The sequence below is a fragment of the Lampris incognitus genome, chromosome 3 (genome assembly GCF_029633865.1).
Source record: "Lampris incognitus isolate fLamInc1 chromosome 3, fLamInc1.hap2, whole genome shotgun sequence".
Lineage (NCBI taxonomy): Eukaryota > Metazoa > Chordata > Actinopteri > Lampriformes > Lampridae > Lampris > Lampris incognitus.
In genome coordinates this window covers 111,838,984-111,861,808 of record NC_079213.1, presented here as the reverse complement: position 1 = coordinate 111,861,808, position 22,825 = coordinate 111,838,984, and the positions used below count along the sequence as shown (strand labels likewise).

General features: G+C 46.1%; 1 protein-coding gene across 1 annotated transcript in view; it reads left to right on the top strand.

Moving 5' to 3' along the window:
* The window catches only part of LOC130109963 (disks large homolog 1-like), a 202,741-nt gene that overhangs the window by 159,699 nt on the left and 20,217 nt on the right, over positions 1-22,825 (top strand). Inside the window, 2 exon segments of the mRNA XM_056276928.1 lie at positions 3,965-4,121; positions 5,567-5,669. Of these exon segments, the coding sequence (XP_056132903.1) occupies positions 3,965-4,121; positions 5,567-5,669 (260 nt within the window).

Genomic DNA, 22,825 nt, shown 5'->3' with positions numbered 1-22,825 from the left:
GGAAGGAAGCATCGATGGAGGAGAGGAGGCTGCGTAAGGAAGAAGGCTTTTTACGCCTTAAGACTGCTCAATATGGCCTCCGTGAAAGGGGGGGCAGTTCAGTCCTTTCTGTGAAGTATTTATTTTGTGAAGTTGGTGCCCTTTTTGATGTAGGTTTTTCTAATCAATAATCCATAAATTCTATGAAACATTGAGTCTAGCAGCCTCTGTATGGATATTATGTGGCAGTTATACCGACCGGCATGCTCTGTACACTGGGCTGAACTCAGACTGGACTCGTTTGCACTAGCACATCAGTCTGTGTCCCCCGTGCCTGAGGACTACCTGGTACACCGGGGAACTGACCTGTAGGCTTCATGTGTAGTCATGTACATGTCTCCCATTCATGTGTCCCCTGAGGACTACCTGGTACACCGGGGAACTGACCTGTAGGCTTCATGTGTAGTCACTGTACATGTCTCCCATTCCTGTGTCCCCTGAGGACTACCTGGTACACCAGGGAACTGACCTGTAGGCTTCATGTGTAGTCACTGTACATGTCTCCCATTCATGTGTCCCCTGAGGACTACCTGGTACACCGGGGAACTGACCTGTAGGCTTCATGTGTAGTCACTGTACATGTCTCCCATTCCTGTGTCCCCTGAGGACTACCTGGTACACCGGGGAACTGACCCGTAGGCTTCATGTGTAGTCACTGTACATGTCTCCCATTCATGTGTCCCCTGAGGACTACCTGGTACACCGGGAACTGACCTGTAGGCTTCATGTGTTCCCTGAGGACTACCTGGTACACCGGGGAACTGACCTGTAGGCTTCATGTGTAGTCACTGTACATGTCTCCCATTCCTGTGTCCCCTGAGGACTACCTGGTACACCGGGGAACTGACCTGTAGGCTTCATGTGTAGTCACTGTACATGTCTCCCATTCATGTGTCCCCTGAGGACTACCTGGTACACCGGGGAACTGACCTGTAGGCTTCATGTGTAGTCATGTACATGTCTCCCATTCATGTGTCCCCTGAGGACTACCTGGTACACCGGGGAACTGACCTGTAGGCTTCATGTGTAGTCACTGTACATGTCTCCCATTCCTGTGTCCCCTGAGGACTACCTGGTACACCAGGGAACTGACCTGTAGGCTTCATGTGTAGTCATGTACATGTCTCCCTTTCATGTGTCCCCTGAGGACTACCTGGTACACCGGGGAACTGACCTGTAGGCTTCATGTGTAGTCACTGTACATGTCTCCCATTCATGTGTCCCCTGAGGACTACCTGGTACACCAGGGAACTGACCTGTAGGCTTCATGTGTAGTCATGTACATGTCTCCCTTTCATGTGTCCCCTGAGGACTACCTGGTACACCAGGGAACTGACCTGTAGGCTTCATGTGTAGTCATGTACATGTCTCCCATTCCTGTGTCCCCTGAGGACTACCTGGTACACCGGGGAACTGACCTGTAGGCTTCATGTGTAGTCATGTACATGTCTCCCTTTCATGTGTCCCCTGAGGACTACCTGGTACACCGGGGAACTGACCTGTAGGCTTCATGTGTAGTCATGTACATGTCTCCCTTTCATGTGTCCCCTGAGGACTACCTGGTACACCGGGGAACTGACCTGTAGGCTTCATGTGTAGTCACTGTCTGTACATGTGGAGCTGAGCTACCATGCTGTACCAACACAGTATTTATCTATCTATCTATCTATCTATCTATCTATCTATCTATCTATCTATCTATCTATCTATCTATCTATCTATCTATCTATCTATCTATCTATCTATCTATCTATCTATCTATCTGTCTGTCTGTCTGTCTGTCTGTCTGTCTGTCTGTCTGTCTGTCTGTCTGTCTGTCTGTCTGTCTGTCTGTCTGTCTGTCTCTCTCTCTCTCTCTCTCTCTCTCTCTCTCTCTCTCTCTCTCTCTGTCTGTCTGTCTGTCTGTCTGTCTGTTTATCTGAAAACATATCACATGGTCAGGGTAGACAAACCTGAATCTTTCTAAAACGATCCGACTCCCAACTCTTCCTCCCTGTTCAGCTCTGAGACGTCTGTGTAATGTTTAAGGGTCTCAACATCAGGGTCAAAACCCCCAGGAAAGGAACCAATTTTCCCCCTCCTTTCGTATTATTGCCATACAAGGCGTTCCTGATGGGACTTTTTCTTGATTCCCAACCCATTCCAGCAAACGTTGTGTTCGCTGCAGTTGTAAACTGGGCACTTCAGAGTCCCGTCACAGCACAGGACTCAACCCAGCGGTGGTAGACATCCCAGGATATGTACATCAGCGCCTCCTGGGGTGGCAGGCGGCTTGCTGTGGGGGGAACTTCTTCATCCAGAGCCCTTTTGGTTCAAGTACCAATACATGTGCTCTTATTGTTAGCATTTTATGATGGAAGTAGCTAATGGAAATCATTAGGCTAGCATTTTGGGGGGAAATTAGAGAGAAAAAAAGATCATGAATCAGTGGCGGAAACGTTCCCCTTGTGGTTCACCATTTAAACAGTCAGTCTTATAGTGACATCTTCTGGTCAAAGTGCTTAATGATCCTTCTCATGATAAAAACCCACCTCTTCCCTAGCTTCTTAACCCAACTGTAAGCAAAGGTGTGTGCAACACTAACAGACAGTGTACTTTGAACATTAATTTAACATTTTTTCTCTTGATTTTGAGATCCTTTGTTGATCCCCGTAGGGAAGTTCTGCTCAGCATTTAACCCACCCTAGCTGTGTAGCCAGGAGCAGTGGGCAGCCGCCGTGCAGCGCCCGGGGTCCAACTCCAGCTCGTCTCGCCATGCCTCGGTCAGGGGCACAGACAGCAGTACTGACCCTCACAGAAAGTACTGAGTCACAAACACGTAAAAATTCAGTTAAGCTAAGCATCTTCTTTAGAGCAAGCTTGCCCTTAAAGGTACGGGCCAATTGATGGCTCTGATATGAAATATAATATAATATAATATAATATGATATGATATAATATAATATAATATAATATAATATAATATAATATAATATGATATGATATAATATGATTTAATATAATATAATATAATATAATATGATTTAATATAATATAATATGATATAATATAATGTAATATAATATATATGAAATCCAGTGATTCGAGTAAATTCTTTATGAGACAGTACGAGCCTGCTTCATGCCATAAGCGATCATCAGCTGTCAATAAAGTTGTTATTATATTATTATATATAGAGTATATATATAATATTTATTATACATTATACATATTCTATTATTATATATTATTATCATATATATTTTCATATGTTATATATATATATATATATATATATATGCATAATTTGAATGTAGTTTTGACATGAATAGATTATAGTAATTTAAAATCACTATATCCATCCATCCATCCATTATCCAAACCACTTATCCTGCTCTCCGGGTCGCAGGGATGCTGGAGTCTATCCCAGCAGTCACTGGGCGGCAGGCAGCGAGACACCCTGGACAGGCCGCCAGGCCCTCACACAGGGCCGACACACACACACACACACACACACACACACACACACACTAATATGATAATGTGATGTAAAATGTTTCCCGTAACACATCTTCCCTGTTTTCCTGTCACGCCGTCCTTGTGCTCCACCGCTCCGTGTCCCCGCTCATTAAGCTGTGGTTAGAAGGACTGTTGGTGTTTCAGGGTTTTTTCTTTCTGTTTTGCCCTCCTAAATGTCGGCTTGATTCAAGGCATTCTAGGGAAGGGTAGTTGTAAACTGCTCCGCCAGTTGTCTGATTGTCTGCTATCGGTGACGCAACACAAATGACGGGATGCAGAGTCGTCACCTTTCCAGTGTTTCAAGTCACATCCTTTTTTAAGTAAGGAGGGACTTTTAGTCCCCTCTGCAAAAGAAAATCCTTTTAGCCTAACTCTTTTTGCATGTGTGTGTGTGTGTGTGTGTGTGTGTGTGCGTTCTGTGCGGCAGAGAGCCGAGGCGGGTGGTGCTCCAGCGGGGATCCACGGGTCTAGGTTTTAACATTGTCGGTGGGGAAGACGGAGAGGGGATCTTCATCTCCTTCATCCTGGCTGGAGGCCCGGCCGACCTGTGTGGGGAGCTGCGTAAGGGAGACCGCATCCTTTCGGTAGGAGCCCAGACCCCCGATGGAGTCAGAGGAGACACTGTTACCACCACCGCTACTACCATTACTGCTAATACATGTGTGACTACTTGTTCTGCTACTACTAGTGCTACTAGAAATAGCAATCTCTCAGTGTATAAACCAGCACCTTGCAGATACTACAGATGTGATGAAGTACATTATGTAGTGCTACTAGTACTGCTATAACTACTACTACTACTAATAATGATAATGCAAATACCAATAGTAAAGTAATACTACTACTACTCCTAGTAATAATAATACAAATACCGATAGTAAAGTAATACTACTACTAATAATAATAATACAAATACTGATAGTAAAGTAATGCTACTACTACACCTACTAATAATAATATAAATACTGATAGTAAAGGAATATTACTCCTACTAATAATAATACAAATACTGATATTAAAGTAATACTACTCCTACTAATAATAATACAAATACTGATAGTAAAGGAATACTACTCCTACTCCTACTAATAATAATACAAATACTGATATTAAAGTAATACTACTACTACTCCTACTAATGATAATACAAATACTGACAGTAAAGGAATACTACTCCTACTCCTACTAATAATAATACAAATACTGATATTAAAGTAATACTACTACTACTACGCCTACTAATAATAATACAAATACTGATAGTAAAATAATATTACTCCTACTCCTACTAATAATAATACAAATACTGATATTAAAGTAATACTACTCCTACTAATAATAATACAAATACTGATATTAAAGTAATACTACTACTACTCCTACTAATAATAATACAAATACTGATAGTAAAGGAATACTACTACTAATAATAATACAAATACTGATATTAAAGTAATACTGCTACTAATAATAATAATACAAATACTGATATTAAAGTAATACTACTACTACTAATAATAATACAAATACTGATATTAAAGTAATACTACTACTACTCCTACTAATAATAATACAAATACTGATAGTAAAGTACTACTACTCCTACTCCTACTAATAATAATACAAATACTGATATTAAAGTAATACTACTACTACTCCTACTAATAATAATACAAATACTGATAGTAAAGTACTACTACTCCTACTCCTACTAATAATAATAGTAATAATGATACAAGTAAATAAGCCAACAGCTAACAGATATTTAAATATACACTGTAACTTTATTTACTTAAGTCTACTCAACACAGGGTTCGGGATCGTTTTAGGGGTACACAATAGTAATTGTGTAACAGCTGACATAAACAAAACGCACATACACACACACATGCAAAAATGCAGTCACACATGCATGCCCGATGATCACCAGTAGGGTAACGAATACCTGTGTGTGTGTGTGTGTGTGTGTGTGTGTGTGTGTGTGTGTGTGTGTGTGTGTGTGTGTACACGACTGCACACGTGTGTGTAGGTAAACGGGGTGGACCTGTCCAGCGCGACACACGAGCAGGCAGCAGCAGCGCTGAAGAACGCTGGCCAGACAGTCACCATCGTAGCACAATACAGACCAGAGGGTGAGTACAACTGACGCACAAAGTGACACACACAAACAAACACACACCAATGCACGTTCGTCCTAATGGCCGCTGAAACGGCGATAGTGTGTAAAGTCGAGAAGAGGGCAGCGGTGACAGCGGGAGATTTCTGCAGCTGTTTGTTGCGTGGAAGCAGTTTACATTACTACTGTTGTTGTGCGTTGGTTTTGATGATGTGAGTCTGACCCTAGAAATATAACAAGATACTCCGGACAGTGAGATGTGTGTGTGTGTGTGTGTGTGTGTGTGTAAGGGAGCTGGTGGAGGGAGTGGGGGTTGGTGATGAATTTGCAGTTCAGGTTACGCACACACACATACACACACACACACACACACACACTGTTGTAGAGAGAGGGGGGGGGCATAGCCAATACTCTCACCAGCATCACCGGGGCTGTTGGATTTCTCTACTGGGAGTGGCTCTGGAGGCCGTTACCTTGGAAACCAGGTTATTGCTGCTGAGTGGCTCAACCAATAGGATGATATTACGGAGGGGAATTGGGTTAAGAAATTGAGTGCACACACACACACACACACACACACACACACACACTCACACACTCAAAGGTAAACAGTGTGTGTGCTTAGCGACATCCCAGCAGTTTGTGTGTGGTCTCACATTGCTGATCTCTAAAAGAGCTGATCTTGGACCATCTTAGGTGAGAGAACTGTACTGGAGGCTGAGTGTGTGTATTTTTTCTGTTAACCCAGGCTGTTTGCCCAACACATCCTATACTGATGCTTTTACCAAAGTGCCTATTGGCAGACAGATCAGGTAGCGGTAAAGTTTAAGGTTAAGGTTAGCTATGTAAAGTTTAAGGTTAGGTATGTAAAGTTTAGGGTGACGGTTAGGCATGTAAAGTGTAGGGTTAAGGTTAGGTATGTTAAGTTTAGGGTGAAGGTTAGGTATGTAAAGTTTAGGGTGAAGGTTAGGTATGTAAAGTTTAGGGTGAAGGTTAGGTATGTAAAGTTTAGAGTGAAGGTTAGGTATGTAAAGTGTAGGGTGAAGGTTAGGTATGTATAGTGTAGGGTGAAGGTTAGGTATGTAAAGTGTAGGGTGAAGGTTAGGTATGTAAAGTTTAGGGTGAAGGTTAGGTATGTAAAGTTTAGGTATGTAAAGTTTAGGGTGAAGGTTAGGTATGTAAAGTTTAGGGTGAAGGTTAGCTATGTAAAGTTTAGGTATGTAAAGTGTAGGGTGAAGGTTAGATATGTAAAGTTTAGGGTTAGGGTTAGGTATGTAAAGTTTAGGGTGAAGGTTAGGTATGTAAAGTTTAGGGTGAAGGTTAGGTATGTAAAGTTTAGGGTTAGGGTTAGGTATGTAAAGTTTAGGGTTAAGGTTAGGTATGTAAAGTTTAGGGTTAAGGTTAGGTATGTAAAGTTTAGGGTGAAGGTTAGGTATGTAAAGTTTAAGGTTAAGGTTAGATATGTAAAGTTTAGGGTTAAGGTTAGGTGTGTAAAGTTTAGGGTTAAGATTAGGTGTGTAAAGTTTAGGGTTAAGGTTAGGTATGTAAAGTTTAGGGTTAAGGTTAGGTGTGTAAAGTTTAGGGTTAAGGTTAGGTATGTAAAGTGTAGGGTGAAGGTTAGGTATGTAAAGTTTAGGGTGAAGTTTAGGTATGTAAAGTTTAGGGTGAAGGTTAGGTATGTAAAGTTTAGGGTGAAGGTTAGGCATGTAAAGTTTAGGGTGAAGGTTAGGTATGTAAAGTGTAGGGTGAAGGTTAGGTATGTAAAGTGTAGGGTGAAGGTTAGGTATGTAAAGTGTAGGGTGAAGGTTAGGTATGTAAAGTTTAGGGTGAAGGTTAGGTATGTAAAGTGTAGGGTGAAGGTTAGGTATGTAAAGTTTAAGGTTAAGGTTAGGTATGTAAAGTTTAGGGTGAAGGTTAGGTATGTAAAGTGTAGGGTTAAGGTTAGGTATGTAAAGTTTAGGGTTAAGGTTAGGTATGTAAAGTTTAGGGTGAAGGTTAGGTTTGTAAAGTTTCGGGTGAATGTTAGGCATTTAACGTTTAGGGTGAAGGTTAGGTATGTAAAGTTTAGGGTGAAGGTTAGGTATGTAAAGTTTAGGGTGAAGGTTAGGTATGTAAAGTTTAGGGTGAAGGTTAGGTATGTAAAGTTTAGGGTGAAGGTTAGGTATGTAAAGTTTCGGGTGAATGTTAGGCATGTAAAGTTTAGAGTGAAGGTTAGGTATGTAAAGTTTAGGGTGAAGGTTAGGTATGTAAAGTTTAGGGTGAAGGTTAGGTATGTAAAGTTTCGGGTGAATGTTAGGCATGTAAAGTTTAGAGTGAAGGTTAGGTATGTAAAGTGCAGGGTGAAGGTTAGGTATGTATAGTGTAGGGTGAAGGTTAGGTATGTAAAGTGTAGGGTGAAGGTTAGGTATGTAAAGTTTAGGGTGAAGGTTAGGTATGTGAAGTTTTGGTATGTAAAGTTTAGGGTTAAGGTTAGGTATGTAAAGTTTAGGTATGTAAAGTGTAGGGTGAAGGTTAGGTATGTAAAGTTTCAGGTTAAGGTTAGGTATGTAAAGTTTAGGTATGTAAAGTGTAGGGTGAAGGTTAGGTATGTAAAGTTTAGGGTTAAGGTTAGGTATGTAAAGTTTAGGTATGTAAAGTGTAGGGTGAAGGTTAGGTATGTAAAGTTTAGGGTGAAGGTTAGGTATATAACTCTGTCTACCGGCACATCAGTGTACAGACATGTCTCTCTATACAGTGTCAATGCAGGATGCACAGGGTACCTTTCTTCACATTGGTACAGAGGGTTTACTCTAAAAGCATCAGTATATGAACCTGTGGGGTCAGCCTGGACCCATGTGACATCTGACAGGACAGGAAGACGGAGGAAAACTAGCGGCCTTATTTCACATTTCAAAGTGCTGGACGCTGGTACTGACTGAGCCAAGGTGAACTGAAACCGGGTCTGTGTGTGTGTGGGGGGGATGTTTGTGTGTGTGTGTGTGTTTGTGTGAAGTCTGCCAGTGTTCATGTATTATTCAGACTGTCAGAGAGTTCAGTGTCCTCACAGTTCCCCAGATATTAGTGCTCAGCCTGCATCAGTACTTATGTGCAGGAGGGGTTGGAGGGCAGGAAAGTTAGGTATAAAAATGAGATTAGGGCATCCAGATAGCGTAGCGGTTTATTCCGTTGCCTACCAACACGGGATCACCGGTTCGAATCCCAGTGTTACCTCCGGCTTGGTCGGGCGTCCCTACAGACACAATTGGCCGTGTCTGCAGGTGGGAAGCCGGATATGGGTATGTGTCGTGGTCGCTGCACTAGCGCCTCCTCTGGTTGGTCAGGGCGCCTGTTCAAGGGGGAGGGGAAACTGGGGAGAATAGCGTGATCCTCCCACATGCTACATCCCCCTGGTGAAACTCCGCACTGTCAGGTGAAGGAAGCGGCTGGCGACTCCACATGTATCGGATGGGGCATGTGGTAATCTGCAGCCCTCCCCGGATGGCTCGGAAGAGTGGGGTAATTGTACAGGTACAACTGGGGAGGAAAAGGGGAGGAACCCCCCCCCCCCAAAAAAAAGAGATTATTAGGCAGAAACCTGGATTGAAGTGTTTAATATAGGTTGATTGTTGTATGTGCCCTAGAGATGCCCTTATTCAGTTTATTATTATTATTATAGCTATTTATCCTAGATGGATATTAAACTAGCGATGTAGCTACCCTCCCACTGACTTCCACTAGCGTTAAAAAAGTGAAAATGAAAGTATCTCTTTTGAGAGATACTTTAAAGAGATACATGAAAGTATCTCTTTCAAGTATCTCTTTAAAGAGATACATGTAAGTATCTCTTTATAGTATCTCTTTAAAGAGATACATGTAAGTATCTCTTTATAGTATCTCTTTAAAGTATCTCTTTAAAGAGATACATGATGTTGCTGCGCACATTTTTCACAGGGGTGATTTGAATTACAACCGAAAGGTCAGTGATGCTCTAGTGTTGCAGTGCTGTCAATCACAGCGGATATCGCCGGTAATCGACTGCGCTGCCACAAGGCGAGGTGTCCGCAGCCTGATTCCTCGGACGTGCTGTGCGTCGCCACATTTACATGATTTATTCCTGTTTGTTCATGTAAATTCTTTAGTACTTCTAGCGGTCTCTGCTTTGGCTCGGCTGCCTGTCCGTGGTGGGGGAGGGGTTATTTTGAGGCGCGTGGACGTATTCGGGTGTGTTTCCATGTCTTCATGTCGTGACTCGCCTACCGACCATATTAGTGACTTCTGAATGAGCTCTAAATAAAACCGTCTGTCCACGCTGAGCTGCGAGTGTGTGTCCATGTGCTTGCCCATGCATTCGCCAGTGAGTTTGTGTGTGTGTGTGTGTGTGTGTGTGTGTGTGTGTGTAGACATCTGAGGTCTGTGCTGTTCTTGCTCCCATGGTGACAGTGTGAGGTGACCAGCGGGACCTCCTAGGTTTCACACACTGACTTCCTGCCAATATGAAAGGAGCATATTGCTAACTCCGCCAGGAGAGAGGGGCACAGACGGTATTGTGTTGACGTAGGTGTAATGGTGTGTGTCTGTGTGAGTGTGTACCAACCAGTACACGTCGTAGCCAAATGCAACACAACATGATACACAGTCCATTCCAGAATAATGTGTGTGTGTGTGTGCGTGTGTGTGTGTGTGTGTGTGTGTGCGTGTGTGTGTGTGTGTGTGTGTGTGTGTGTGTGTGTCTGTGTGTGGAGGGGGAAGACATTAAATCTGCTGTATCGGGTCTGTGTGTACACTTCTGTATTTGAAGGTTTGAAAGTGGAGCTTTTTTTGAGCAAGCAAGAAAGACGCCCAGTAAAAGTGTTGGTAGAAGTGGCCTACCCTGCATCACACCTCATTAGTCCAGCCTTACCCGTCATGATAGAAGTCCCCCGTCCTGACTTTACACTCTGTGGAAACCACGGAGGTCACCGGCTGTACACGCCCCCGCTCTTCTCCCACATGCGCTCTCATTTCCGGGCGTCGTACACGTCTGTTTTGCGCTCCACCGTTAGGGAGAATGATGAAATGAATTGGAAAGAGAGGGAGCGAGAGAGAGAATGGCAGGCAAAACCAAGTTTGTAAAGTCCTACCAATACGGGGATCACCTGGTCGAATCCCCGTGTTGCCTCCGACTTGGTCGGGCGTCCCTACAGACACAATCGGCCGTGTCTGTGGGTGGGAAGCCGGATGCGGTTATGTGTCCTGGTCGCTGCACTAGCGCCTCCTCTGGTCGGTTGGGGCACCTGTTCGGGGGGGGGGTTGTGATCCTCCCACACGCTATGTCCCCCCGGTGAAACTCCTCACTGTCAGGTGAAAAGAAGCAGCTGGTGACTCCACATGTATGGGAGGAGGCATGTGGTAGTCTGCAGCCCTCCCCGGATGGGCAGAGGGGGTGGAGCAGTGCCCGGGAGGGCTCGGAGGAGGGTGGTAATTTGGGGAGAAAAAGGGGGGAAATAAAAAAAAACAAAAAAAAGTTTGTAAAGTGCGTTTGGGCCCGCAGCGCACCGGGACGGAGAGGAAGTTTGAACTCTGCGTTATTGTCCCTGAAGAGTGATCTGAGCTAAACTCCCCTGACGTGGGACTGGTAATGCCCACAAGATGACAGCAGCATTAGTCGCTGAGATTACACACATACTTTAACAGACACACACAGTCACACACATGCGCATACCCGCACAACTCAACACAACTCACTGAGCATAAAGGCAGCGTGTTGATATGGAGGTGCTGCAGAGAGGATTACCGTCACTCCTGGTAGCCTGCTTAACATACTGGGGGGGGGTGTGTGTCTGTGTGTGTCTGTGTGTGTGTGTGGGTGGGTGGGTCTGTGTGTGTGTCTATGTGTGTGTGTCTATGTGTGTGTGCCACCAGCTTTTAAGTAGCAGATTAACGGTCTTCATTTACAGGCAAACTTTGAAAATTGGACTGGAATATTTTGTGCACAATACTCTTTTCTTTCTTTCTGTCTTTCTTTCTTTCTTTCTTTCTTTCTTTCTTTCTTTCTTTCTTTCTTTCTTTCTTTTTTGTTTCTTTCCCCAACTTCTCAGAATTGTAGGTGTGAGTTTTTGAGTAGTTATCAGGTGTGATTTGGTTTGATTTGAGGAATTTTACCCCACATCCCTGACGACAAGGGGGCTCGGCGTTTGAAATTTGCAGTGTTGTCCCTCTCCTCTCCTCTTCTCTCCCTTCCTCTCCTCTCCTTTCTTCTCTCCTCTCCTCTCTTCTCTCCTCTCCTCTCTTCTCTGCCCTCCTCCCCTCTCTGCTCTCCTCTCCTCTCTTCTCTCCCCTCCTCCCCTCTCTGCTCTCCTCTCCTCTCTTCTCTCCCCTCCTCCCCTCTCTGCTCTCCTCTCCTCTCTTCTCTGCCCTCCTCCCCTCTCTGCTCTCCTCTCCTCTCTGCCCTCCTCCCCTCTCTGCTCTCCTCTCCTCTCCTCTCTTCTCTCCCCTCCTCTCCTCTCTGCTCTCCTCTCCTCTCTTCTCTCCCCTCCTCCCCTCTCTGCTCTCCTCTCCTCTCTTCTCTCCCCTCCTCCCCTCTCTGCTCTCCCCTCTCCTCCTCTCTTCTCTCCTCCTCTCTTCTCTCCTCTCCTCTTCTCTCCTCTCCCCTCCTCTCCTCTCTTCTCTCCTCTCTTATCCTCTCCTCTTCCCTCCTGTCCTCTCCTCTCCTCCTTTCCTCTCCTCTCCGCTCCTCTCCTCTCTTATCCTCTCTACTCCTCTCCTCTCCTCTCCCTTCCCCTCCCCTCCCCTCCTCTCCACTCCTCTCTTCTCTTATCCTCTCCTCTCCTCTCCCCGCCTCTCCTCTCTTATCCTCTCCTCTGCAGATATATAAGGTGATCAATACCAGAGAGGATGTGTGTGCTCTGTCATATCAGGTATTGATGAGCTGCTGGAGCAGGTCTCATCTGAGACCTGAGTCTTGTATTGACTGGGTTCATCACTGGAGTCACGGTGGTTCCTTGTCTCCCTCGGGGGACATCTCCAGGAAGGACAAATCAATCGCTTGTGTTGCGTTTCACTGTAGCTGAAATCAGCTTTGTGAGCGAGGACGTCTTCACAGGAATCAAACCAAGTGAAGGAGAATATTTAAACAGCCTGCCGGTGACGAGAAACAGGCTGACCAGAGTCTAAATCCAGTAAAAATCTAAACCGAACCCACGTTATCATCGAGAAACAGGCTGACCAGAGTCTGAATCCAAGTAAAATCCAAACTGAACCCACCTTATCATCGAGAAACAGGCTGACCAGTCTGAATCCAAGTAAAATCCAAACTGAACCCACGTTATCATCGAGAAACAGGCTGACCAGAGTCTGAATCCAAGTAAAATCCAAACTGAACCCACGTTATCATCGAGAAACAGGCTGACCAGAGTCTGAATCCAAGTAAAATCCAAACTGAACCCACCTTATAATCGAGAAACAGGCTGACCAGAGTCTGAATCCAAGTAAAATCCAAACTGAACCCACCTTATCATCGAGAAACAGGCTGACCAGAGTCTGAATCCAAGTAAAATCTAAACTGAACCCACGTTATCATCGAGAAACAGGCTGACCAGAGTCTGAATCCAAGTAAAATCCAAACTGAACCCACCTTATCATTGAGAAACAGGCTGACCAGAGTCTGAATCCAAGTAAAATCTAAATTGAACCAACCTTATCATTGAGAAACAGGCTGACCAGAGTCTGAATCCAAGTAAAATCCAAACTGAACCCACGTTATCATCGAGAAACAGGCTGACCAGAGTCTGAATCCAAGTAAAATCCAAACTGAACCCACTTTATCATCGAGAAACAGGCTGACCAGAGTCTGAATCCAAGGAAAATCCAAACTGAACCCACGTTATCATCGAGAAACAGGCTGACCAGAGTCTGAATCCAAGTAAAATCCAAACTGAACCCACGTTATCATCGAGAAACAGGCTGACCAGAGTCTGAATCCAAGTAAAATCCAAACTGAACCCACGTTATCATTGAGAAACAGGCTGACCAGAGTCTGAATCCAAGTAAAATCTAAACTGAACCCACGTTATCATCGAGAAACAGGCTGACCAGAGTCTGAATCCAAGTAAAATCCAAACTGAACCCAAGTTATCATCGAGAAACAGGCTGACCAGAGTCTGAATCCAAGTAAAATCCAAACTGAACCCACCTTATCATCGAGAAACAGGCTGACCAGAGTCTGAATCCAAGTAAAATCCAAACTGAACCCACCTTATCATCGAGAAACAGGCTGACCAGAGTCTGAATCCAAGTAAAATCCAAACTGAACCCACGTTATCATCGAGAAACAGGCTGACCAGAGTCTGAATCCAAGGAAAATCCAAACTGAACCCACGTTATCATTGAGAAACAGGCTGACCAGAGACTGAATCCAAGTAAAATCCAAACTGAACTCACGTTATCATCGAGAAACAGGCTGACCAGAGTCTGAATCCAAGTAAAATCTAAACTGAACCCACCTTATCATCGAGAAACAGGCTGACCAGAGTCTGAATCCAAGTAAAATCCAAACTGAACCCACGTTATCATCGAGAAACAGGCTGACCAGAGTCTGAATCCAAGTAAAATCCAAACTGAACCCACGTTATCATCGAGAAACAGGCTGACCAGTCTGAATCCAAGTAAAATCCAAACTGAACCCACGTTATCATTGAGAAACAGGCTGACCAGAGACTGAATCCAAGTAAAATCCAAACTGAACTCACGTTATCATCGAGAAACAGGCTGACCAGAGTCTGAATCCAAGTAAAATCTAAACTGAACCCACCTTATCATTGAGAAACAGGCTGACCAGAGTCTGAATCCAAGTAAAATCCAAACTGAACCCACGTTATCATCGAGAAACAGGCTGACCAGAGTCTGAATCCAAGTAAAATCCAAACTGAACCCATGTTATCATCGAGAAACAGGCTGACCAGTCTGAATCCAAGTAAAATCCAAACTGAACCCACGTTATCATCGACAAACAGGCTGACCAGAGTCTGAATCCAAGTAAAATTCAAACTGAACCCATGTTATCATCGACAAACAGGCTGACCAGAGTCTGAATCCAAGTAAAATCCAAACTGAACCCACGTTATCATCGAGAAACAGGCTGACCAGAGTCTGAATCCAAGTAAAATCCAAACTGAACCCATGTTATCATCGAGAAACAGGCTGACCAGTCTGAATCCAAGTAAAATCCAAACTGAACCCACGTTATCATCGACAAACAGGCTGACCAGAGTCTGAATCCAAGTAAAATCTAAACTGAACCCACGTTATCATCGAGAAACAGGCTGACCAGAGTCTGAATCCAAGTAAAATCCAAACTGAACCCAAGTTATCATCGAGAAACAGGCTGACTAGTCTGAATCCAAGTAAAATCCAAACTGAACCCAAGTTATCATCGAGAAACAGGCTGACTAGAGTCTGAATCCAAGTAAAATCCAAACTGAACCCAAGTTATCATCGAGAAACAGGCTGACCAGAGTCTGAATCCAAGTAAAATCCAAACTGAACCCACATTATCATCAAGAAACAGGCTGACCAGTCTGAATCCAAGTAAAATCCAAACTTGACCCAAGTTATCATCGAGAAACAGGCTGACTAGAGTCTGAATCCAAGTAAAATCCAAACTGAACCCAAGTTATCATCGAGAAACAGGCTGACTAGAGTCTGAATCCAAATAAAATCCAAACTGAACCCACATTATCATCAAGAAACAGGCTGACCAGAGTCTGAATCCAAGTAAAATCCAAACTGAACCCACGCTATCATCGAGAAACAGGCTGACTAGTCTGAATCCAAGTAAAATCCAAACTGAACCCAAGTTATCATCGAGAAACAGGCTGACTAGAGTCTGAATCCAAGTAAAATCCAAACTGAACCCAAGTTATCATCGAGAAACAGGCTGACCAGAGTCTGAATCCAAGTAAAATCCAAACTGAACCCACATTATCATCAAGAAACAGGCTGACCAGTCTGAATCCAAGTAAAATCCAAACTTGACCCAAGTTATCATCGAGAAACAGGCTGACTAGAGTCTGAATCCAAGTAAAATCCAAACTGAACCCAAGTTATCATCGAGAAACAGGCTGACTAGAGTCTGAATCCAAATAAAATCCAAACTGAACCCACATTATCATCAAGAAACAGGCTGACCAGAGTCTGAATCCAAGTAAAATCCAAACTGAACCCACGCTATCATCGAGAAACAGGCTGACTAGTCTGAATCCAAGTAAAATCCAGAGTCTGAATCCAAGTAAAATCCAAACTGAACCCACGTTATCATGGCTGAGTAAAACTGTAGATAATGGGGGGGGGGCACTGCTTTAAAAGGACATTTTAAAGGATGTTGAGGAGTGGGTTGTGCAAATGGGGAGCCACTAATTTTAGAAAGTGTATTTGAAGATAAAAAGTATTGGGGCAAATTCCCTTTTTTCTGCCACCATCTAAGGAAGAGAGGGGCTGACCACCCCCGCTGGACTGCCACGGTGCCCTGGCTGCAGCATGCGGTACAACAACTCTGCAAGGTGCCGAATGTTGGAACAATGCTCCTCTTGGGAAAAAGAGAAGGGGGAACGGGGAGGACAGCGAGGAAGAGAGGAGAGTGAACAGTAGAGAGAGAGAAGGGAGTGAGAGAGGGAGGAAGGAGAGGGAGATGTATGGCTCAGAGCCATTAGTCTTTGTCATCACCCCCTCCCCCTGCTTTCACCTCACCCCCCTCCCTCCCTCTCGCTCGCTCTCATGTGCCCTTTCCACTCTCCCTGTATCCTCTCCTCCCTCTCCTGATGTGATGCGGTTGTGTTACCGTGGTGTGTGTGTGTGTGTCGACCGGGACGGGGAGGTGGTGTGATGAGGTGTCTGAGATAGATGCACGAGAAGGGAGGAAACAACGGAGAGACGCAAGACGTCCGTCGTTACAACTGGACGTCTTCACGAGTTCGTGGCACAGGAGAGTCCGGTTTGATCTTGTTGAGCGATCCTTCAAAATGCCCCGAGCGGCGTGTGGGTGTGGGTGTGGGTGTGGGTGTGGTTGTGGGTGTGGAATCAGACACAAGTGTGTGACTGGAGTCGTCCAGATGGGTGGACAAGCCTCTTCATGATCTTTTTCTTTTTTAATGAAAGAAACCAGGAATGGAGGGTGGAGGAAGTAGACGGAACAGGGTTAACAGAAAGCATAACAGTGAGTGAGGAGGGCAAAGAGAGGAGGAGGTGGAGGTGCGACACGCACACAAACAGGAAGGGACCGCAACACAGGCCGCTGAGACCGTTTCAGGACCAGGTGCCGGGGTTTGGTTTGTCCCCCTGTCAAACCGAGACAGGGCGGATGGAGCCAGGCAGCTTTGGCTGGGGGTGGTGCGGCTGTGACACACTCGTGAAGACACGGCGGTGTTGCACGGCAGCTCAGGGAGAGACGCAGGGTTTTATGCCAACGTTCAGTGTTACACAAGCCTTCCCAACCCTGTTGAGCGCCACACGTATCACATTTAGAGACGCGTCAGGCTCTGCCATGTGCTCGTTCATCTCTAGTGTGTGTGTGTGTGTGTGTGTCTGTGTGTGTGTGTGTGTGTGTGTGTGTGTGTGTGTGTGTGCTGTTGGTTGGGTCCCTGGGCCAAAGTAGGGGCAGGAAAGACTGGCATAGACTCAGCCTCCTACATGGGTGACCTGAGGTGTGTGTGTCTGTGTGTGTCTGTGTGTGCAGTTTGTGCTTACGTGGGTAGTCGAATTTGCACACTAGGTTTTGTGTGTGTGTGTGTGTGTGTGTGTGTGTGTGTTTCTCCACCCCGGAGCAAGCTGCTGTCAAAGAGGGGGAGGGGCAAACACAGCAGCGATTGAAAGAGAGAGAGGGCGAGAGAGAGAGAGAGCGAATTAGCATCTGTTGTTTCCGCGGCAGCAGAGCAGCAGTAGTTTGACTTTACGCACACATGCACACACACGCACACACAGACACACACAGACACACACACCCGTCCACGTGCATGCAGTCTGCATGAGCGCCGGTCTCTAACGTACCGTCGTCTTTCATTCAGTTGCACACGCACACTCACAGGCGGCCAGCAAGACTCACGCCTCCTCACGCGCAGGACCCGGTGTGGAGCAAGCACTAGAGCCCGCTCCACCACTCTCACTCACACACTCTCACTCACACACTCACACACTCACACTCACACTCACACAAAGGAATCCACACACACCCGCACATGAGCTGACTTCCACCCTGTCACCTACACACACACACACACACGCTGACCTGGGAATCACCACACCGGGATCTTGTCCTGTGGACTTCTGTGGTGAGCAGACAGACGGAGGGACGGAGGGACGGACGGAGGGACGGACGGAGGGACGGAGAGTCAGGCAGACAGCGAACCTGCCTGTCTGACAGCAGCGTGTGAGTACAGCCTTCAGTTCTGGTGCTCCGGCGTGCAGCCCGGACCTGTCATGCTGCTGCTGCATGCGAGCGCGTGCCGGAGGGGTTTTCCGAGCCGGGAGGATGCGGAGGGAGATGCAGGTCAACAGATGTTGGTAGTCTTGCCTCTCAAAGTGCCTGACGGGAGGTGTACCGTGGCTCCTGTACTGTACCTTGATGCGTGCTCAATAATCCAGGTCAGAAGATCAAAGAAGCCGGAATCACTTCGTCTGGATACAATGTGGCAGCCTCCACTGTCGGTAAACATTGTATCCAGATGAAGCGATTCAGCCTTCTTGGATGCTTGTGATGTCATTCATGGGTGTTGGAGCAAGTGGCTGGGTGTGCTTCAGAACCTGGATCAGAGAGTGTGGGTACGCATAGATACGGCCCGCTTCAGCTGTAACGTCTTTGTTCAAATGGGGTTGGTTTGAACTTAATAGATGAACGGAGAAGAGAGCGGGGACACCACAGCTGCTTGGGCTCCGGCGCCGCCGTCTCACTTGTGTTGATCGTCTCTTAAATCAGACGTGTCGGCTGTTTTTGAGCTGACACGCTGTCTCTGTCGAAGGGGTTTAGCCCGAACAATCCCAGCTCCAGAACTCCCTCGTCCCTCTCCTCGTCCTTCCATCTGCCGGCGGATTGTGTGACGGTGAAATATTATAAGGGATTTATTTTACTGTAGCGGTGCCATCTGTGACATGGACTGTGGTCTCTAAGACTCTCTTAAATGATCCCAGATATGGCACCAAATTCTCAGCACTGACTGGACAACAACTGTCCCGTCCGTGGACTTACAGGGAAGATGTCCACTAACTGGACAACGACTGTCCCGTCCGTGGACTTACAGGGAAGATGTCCACTTACTGGACAACGACTGTCTCGTCCGTGGACTTACAGGGAAGATGTCCACTGACTGGACAACAACTGTCTCGTCCGTGGACTTCCAGGGAAGATGTCCACTGACTGGACAACAACTGTCTCGTCCGTGGACTTCCAGGGAAGATGTCCACTAACTGGACAACAACTGTCCCGTCCGTGGACTTACAGGGAAGATGTACACTTACTGGACAACAAGTGTGTCGTCCGTGGACTTACAGGGAAGATGTCCACTTACTGGACAACAACTGTCCTGTCCGTGGACTTACAGGGAAGATGTCCACTGACTGGACAACGACTGTCTCTACAGGGAAGATGTCCACTTACTGGTCAACAAGTGTCCCGTCCGTGGACTTACAGGGAAGATGTCCACTGACTGGACAACAACTGTCTCGTTCATGGACTTACAGGGAAGATGTCCACTTACTGGACAACAAGTGTGTCGTCCGTGGACTTACAGGGAAGATGTCCACTTACTGGACAACAACTGTCCTGTCCGTGGACTTACAGGGAAGATGTCCACTTACTGGACAACAACTGTCTCGTCCGTGGACTTACAGGGAAGATGTCCACTGACTGGACAACAAGTTTCTCGTCCGTGGACTTACAGGGAAGATATCCACTGACTGGACAACAAGTGTGTCGTCCGTGGACTTACAGGGAAGATGTCCACTGACTGGACAACAACTGTCCCGTCCGTGGACTTACAGGGAAGATGTCCACTTACTGGACAACGACTGTCTCTACAGGGAAGATGTCCACTTACTAGACAACAAGTGTCTCGTCCGTGGACTTACAGGGAAGATGTCCACTTACTGGACAACAACTGTCCCGTCCGTGGACTTACAGGGAAGATGTCCACTGACTGGACAACAACTGTCCCGTCCGTGGACTTACAGGGAAGATGTCCACTTACTGGACAACGACTGTCTCTACAGGGAAGATGTCCACTTACTGGACAACAAGTGTCTCGTCCGTGGACTTACAGGGAAGATGTCCACTTACTGGACAACAACTGTCCCGTCCGTGGACTTACAGGGAAGATGTCCACTGACTGGACAACGACTGTCTCTACAGGGAAGATGTCCACTTACTGGACAACAAGTGTCTCGTCCGTGGACTTACAGGGAAGATGTCCAATTATAAACCCAGATAACACCGTCTTGGCCACTCTGGTCAAGCCAAAGCATTTCAACCATTTTACCGTTTGTTACCACTTTTTAGTCCATTAAGTTTGGTCTCTATGGTCAATTACTTGATCAGAAACACACACACACACACGCACACACACAGACACACACACGACATACTACAGATGAATGACCACATGGTAGAGGCTGATGCATCTCTAAATTTGATATTTTTGGAGCTCAGCGATTGTGGAGCTGAACAATGTTGGAAAATGGGTTTTTTAATATTGTTTCTATTTTCGTGTCTCTATCATAATCCTACGACCCGTAGGACAAATCTGTCTGGCTTCGTCCGGCCTGTCTCAGTTGGACAGGGACCCAAAACAAAGCTCAGCGTCTGACCCTGAAAATATTTAAACTGCTCGGGTTCTGGTCTCTTCCTGTTCGTGCGTGTGCTGCACCTTCATCTGGTTCTGTGTCGGACCGTGTGGCTTTTCTGCATCCGGTTCTGTGTCGGACCGTGTGGCTTTTCTGCATCCGGTTCTGTGTCGGACCGTGTGGCTTTTCTGCATCCGGTTCTGTGTCGGACCGTGTGGCTTTTCTGCATCCGGTTCTGTGTCGGACCGTGTAGCTTTTCTGCATCCGGTTCTGTGTCGGACCGTGTGGCTTTTCTACATCTGGTTCTGTGTCGGGCCGTGTGGCTTTTCTGCATCTGGTTCTGTGTCAGACCATGTGGCTTTTCTGCATCCGGTTCTGTGTCGGACCATGTGGCTTTTCTGCATCCGGTTCTGTGTCGGACCATGTGGCTTTTCTGCATCTGGTTCTGTGTTGGACCGTGTGGCTTTTCTGCATCCGGTTCTGTGTCGGGCCGTGTGGCTTTTCTGCATCTGGTTCTGTGTCAGACCATGTGGCTTTTCTGCATCCGGTTCTGTGTCAGACCATGTGGCTTTTCTGCATCCGGTTCTGTGTCGGACCATGTGGCTTTTCTGCATCTGGTTCTGTGTCGGACCGTGTGGCTTTTCTGCATCTGGTTCTGTGTTGGACCATGTGGCTTTTTTGTGTCGGACCGTGTGGCTTTTCTGCATCTGGTTCTGTGTCGGACCATGTGGCTTTTCTGCATCTGGTTCTGTGTTGGACCATGTGGCTTTTTTGTGTCGGACCATGTGGCTTTTCTGCATATGGTTCTGTGTCGGACCGTGTGGCTTTTCTGTTTCTAGTTCTGTGTCGGACCGTGTGGCTTTTCTGCATCTGGTTCTGTGTCGGACCGTGTGGCTTTTCTGCATCTGGTTCTGTGTCGGGCCGTGTGGCTTTTCTGCATCTGGTTCTGTGTCAGACCGTGTGGCTTTTCTGCATCTGGTCCTGTGTCGGACCGTGTGGCTTTCTGCATCCGGTTCTGTGTCGGACCATGTGGCTTTTCTGCATCTGGTTCTGTGTCGGACCGTGTGGCTTTTCTTCATCTGGTTCTGTGTCGGACCGTGTGGCTTTTCTGCATCTGGTTCTGTGTCGGGCCGTGTGGCTTTTCTGCATCTGGTTCTGTGTCGGACCGTGTGGCTTTTCTGCATGTGGTTCTGTGTCGGACCGTGTGGCTTTTCTGCATCCGGTTCTGTGTCGGACCGTGTGGCTTTTCTGCATCTGGTTCTGTGTCGGACCATGTGGCTTTTCTGCATGTGGTCCTGTGTCGGACCATGTGGCTTTTCTGCATCTGGTTCTGTGTCGGACCATGTGGCTTTTCTGCATCTGGTTCTGTGTCGGACCATGTGGCAAGGCAACATCCCAGCTGTTGTTCTGCCTTCAGCCACTGACTTGCACGGCTTCAGAGCTCATGTTCAAGCTACGTCGGGTGGGACAGACTGGGTCCAGCAACAGTGGCTTTAGAAAACAAGAATGTGAAAAAATGTAGCAACCCCCCCCAAAAACAAGGCATCTTTTATTAACCTTCTCTCGTGAAAGACTGGGTCCAGCTCAGGATTTAGGGCGATGCATTAATCTAGAAATGGAGCTTCTTCTGCAAAGTGTTTCAACGTTGTGCGTCAGTCTGAAGTGGAGGGAAGTCAACAAATACTGGACACACAAAAGGGGCTGCTGAGGAGCAGAGTGCAGACACTAGTATATAGTCGAGTATGTTCCTATATATATTTTGAAATTCCGTGTTCTGTTTTTACCTACCTCATTTTGTGTTTGTGTGTGTGTGTGTGTGTGTGTGTAGGTGTGTTTGTGTGTGAGTGTGTGTGTGTGTGTTTATGTGCATGATTGGGTATGACTACTGTATTAATTACTTAGGCTTAATTACGTTCTACCTTTCACAGAGACGTTCAGGGACACCCTCACAGCACCACCCTCACACAGCACCGCCCTCACACAGCACCACCTTTCATGGGGCTTATTCAGACTGCTGTCAGCAGTGACGTCAATGGACAAGAAGATAGGCAGCAGCATCTGCCCCAGCACACACTCTTTATCCAGGAGTATGAGTAACACATCCTGGTTAACACTGAAGCAGCACCATACCTGATGACACTAGATATACTGTAGATATATTGTAGATATACTGTAGATATATTTTAGATATACTGTAGGTATACTGTAGATATACTGTAGGTATATTGTAGATATACTGTAGGTATATTGTAGATATATTGTAGATATACTGTAGATATATTGTAGATATATTGTAGATATACTGTAGGTATATTGTAGATATATTGTAGATATACTGTAGATATATTGTAGATATGTTGTAGGTATATTGTCGATATACTATAGATATAT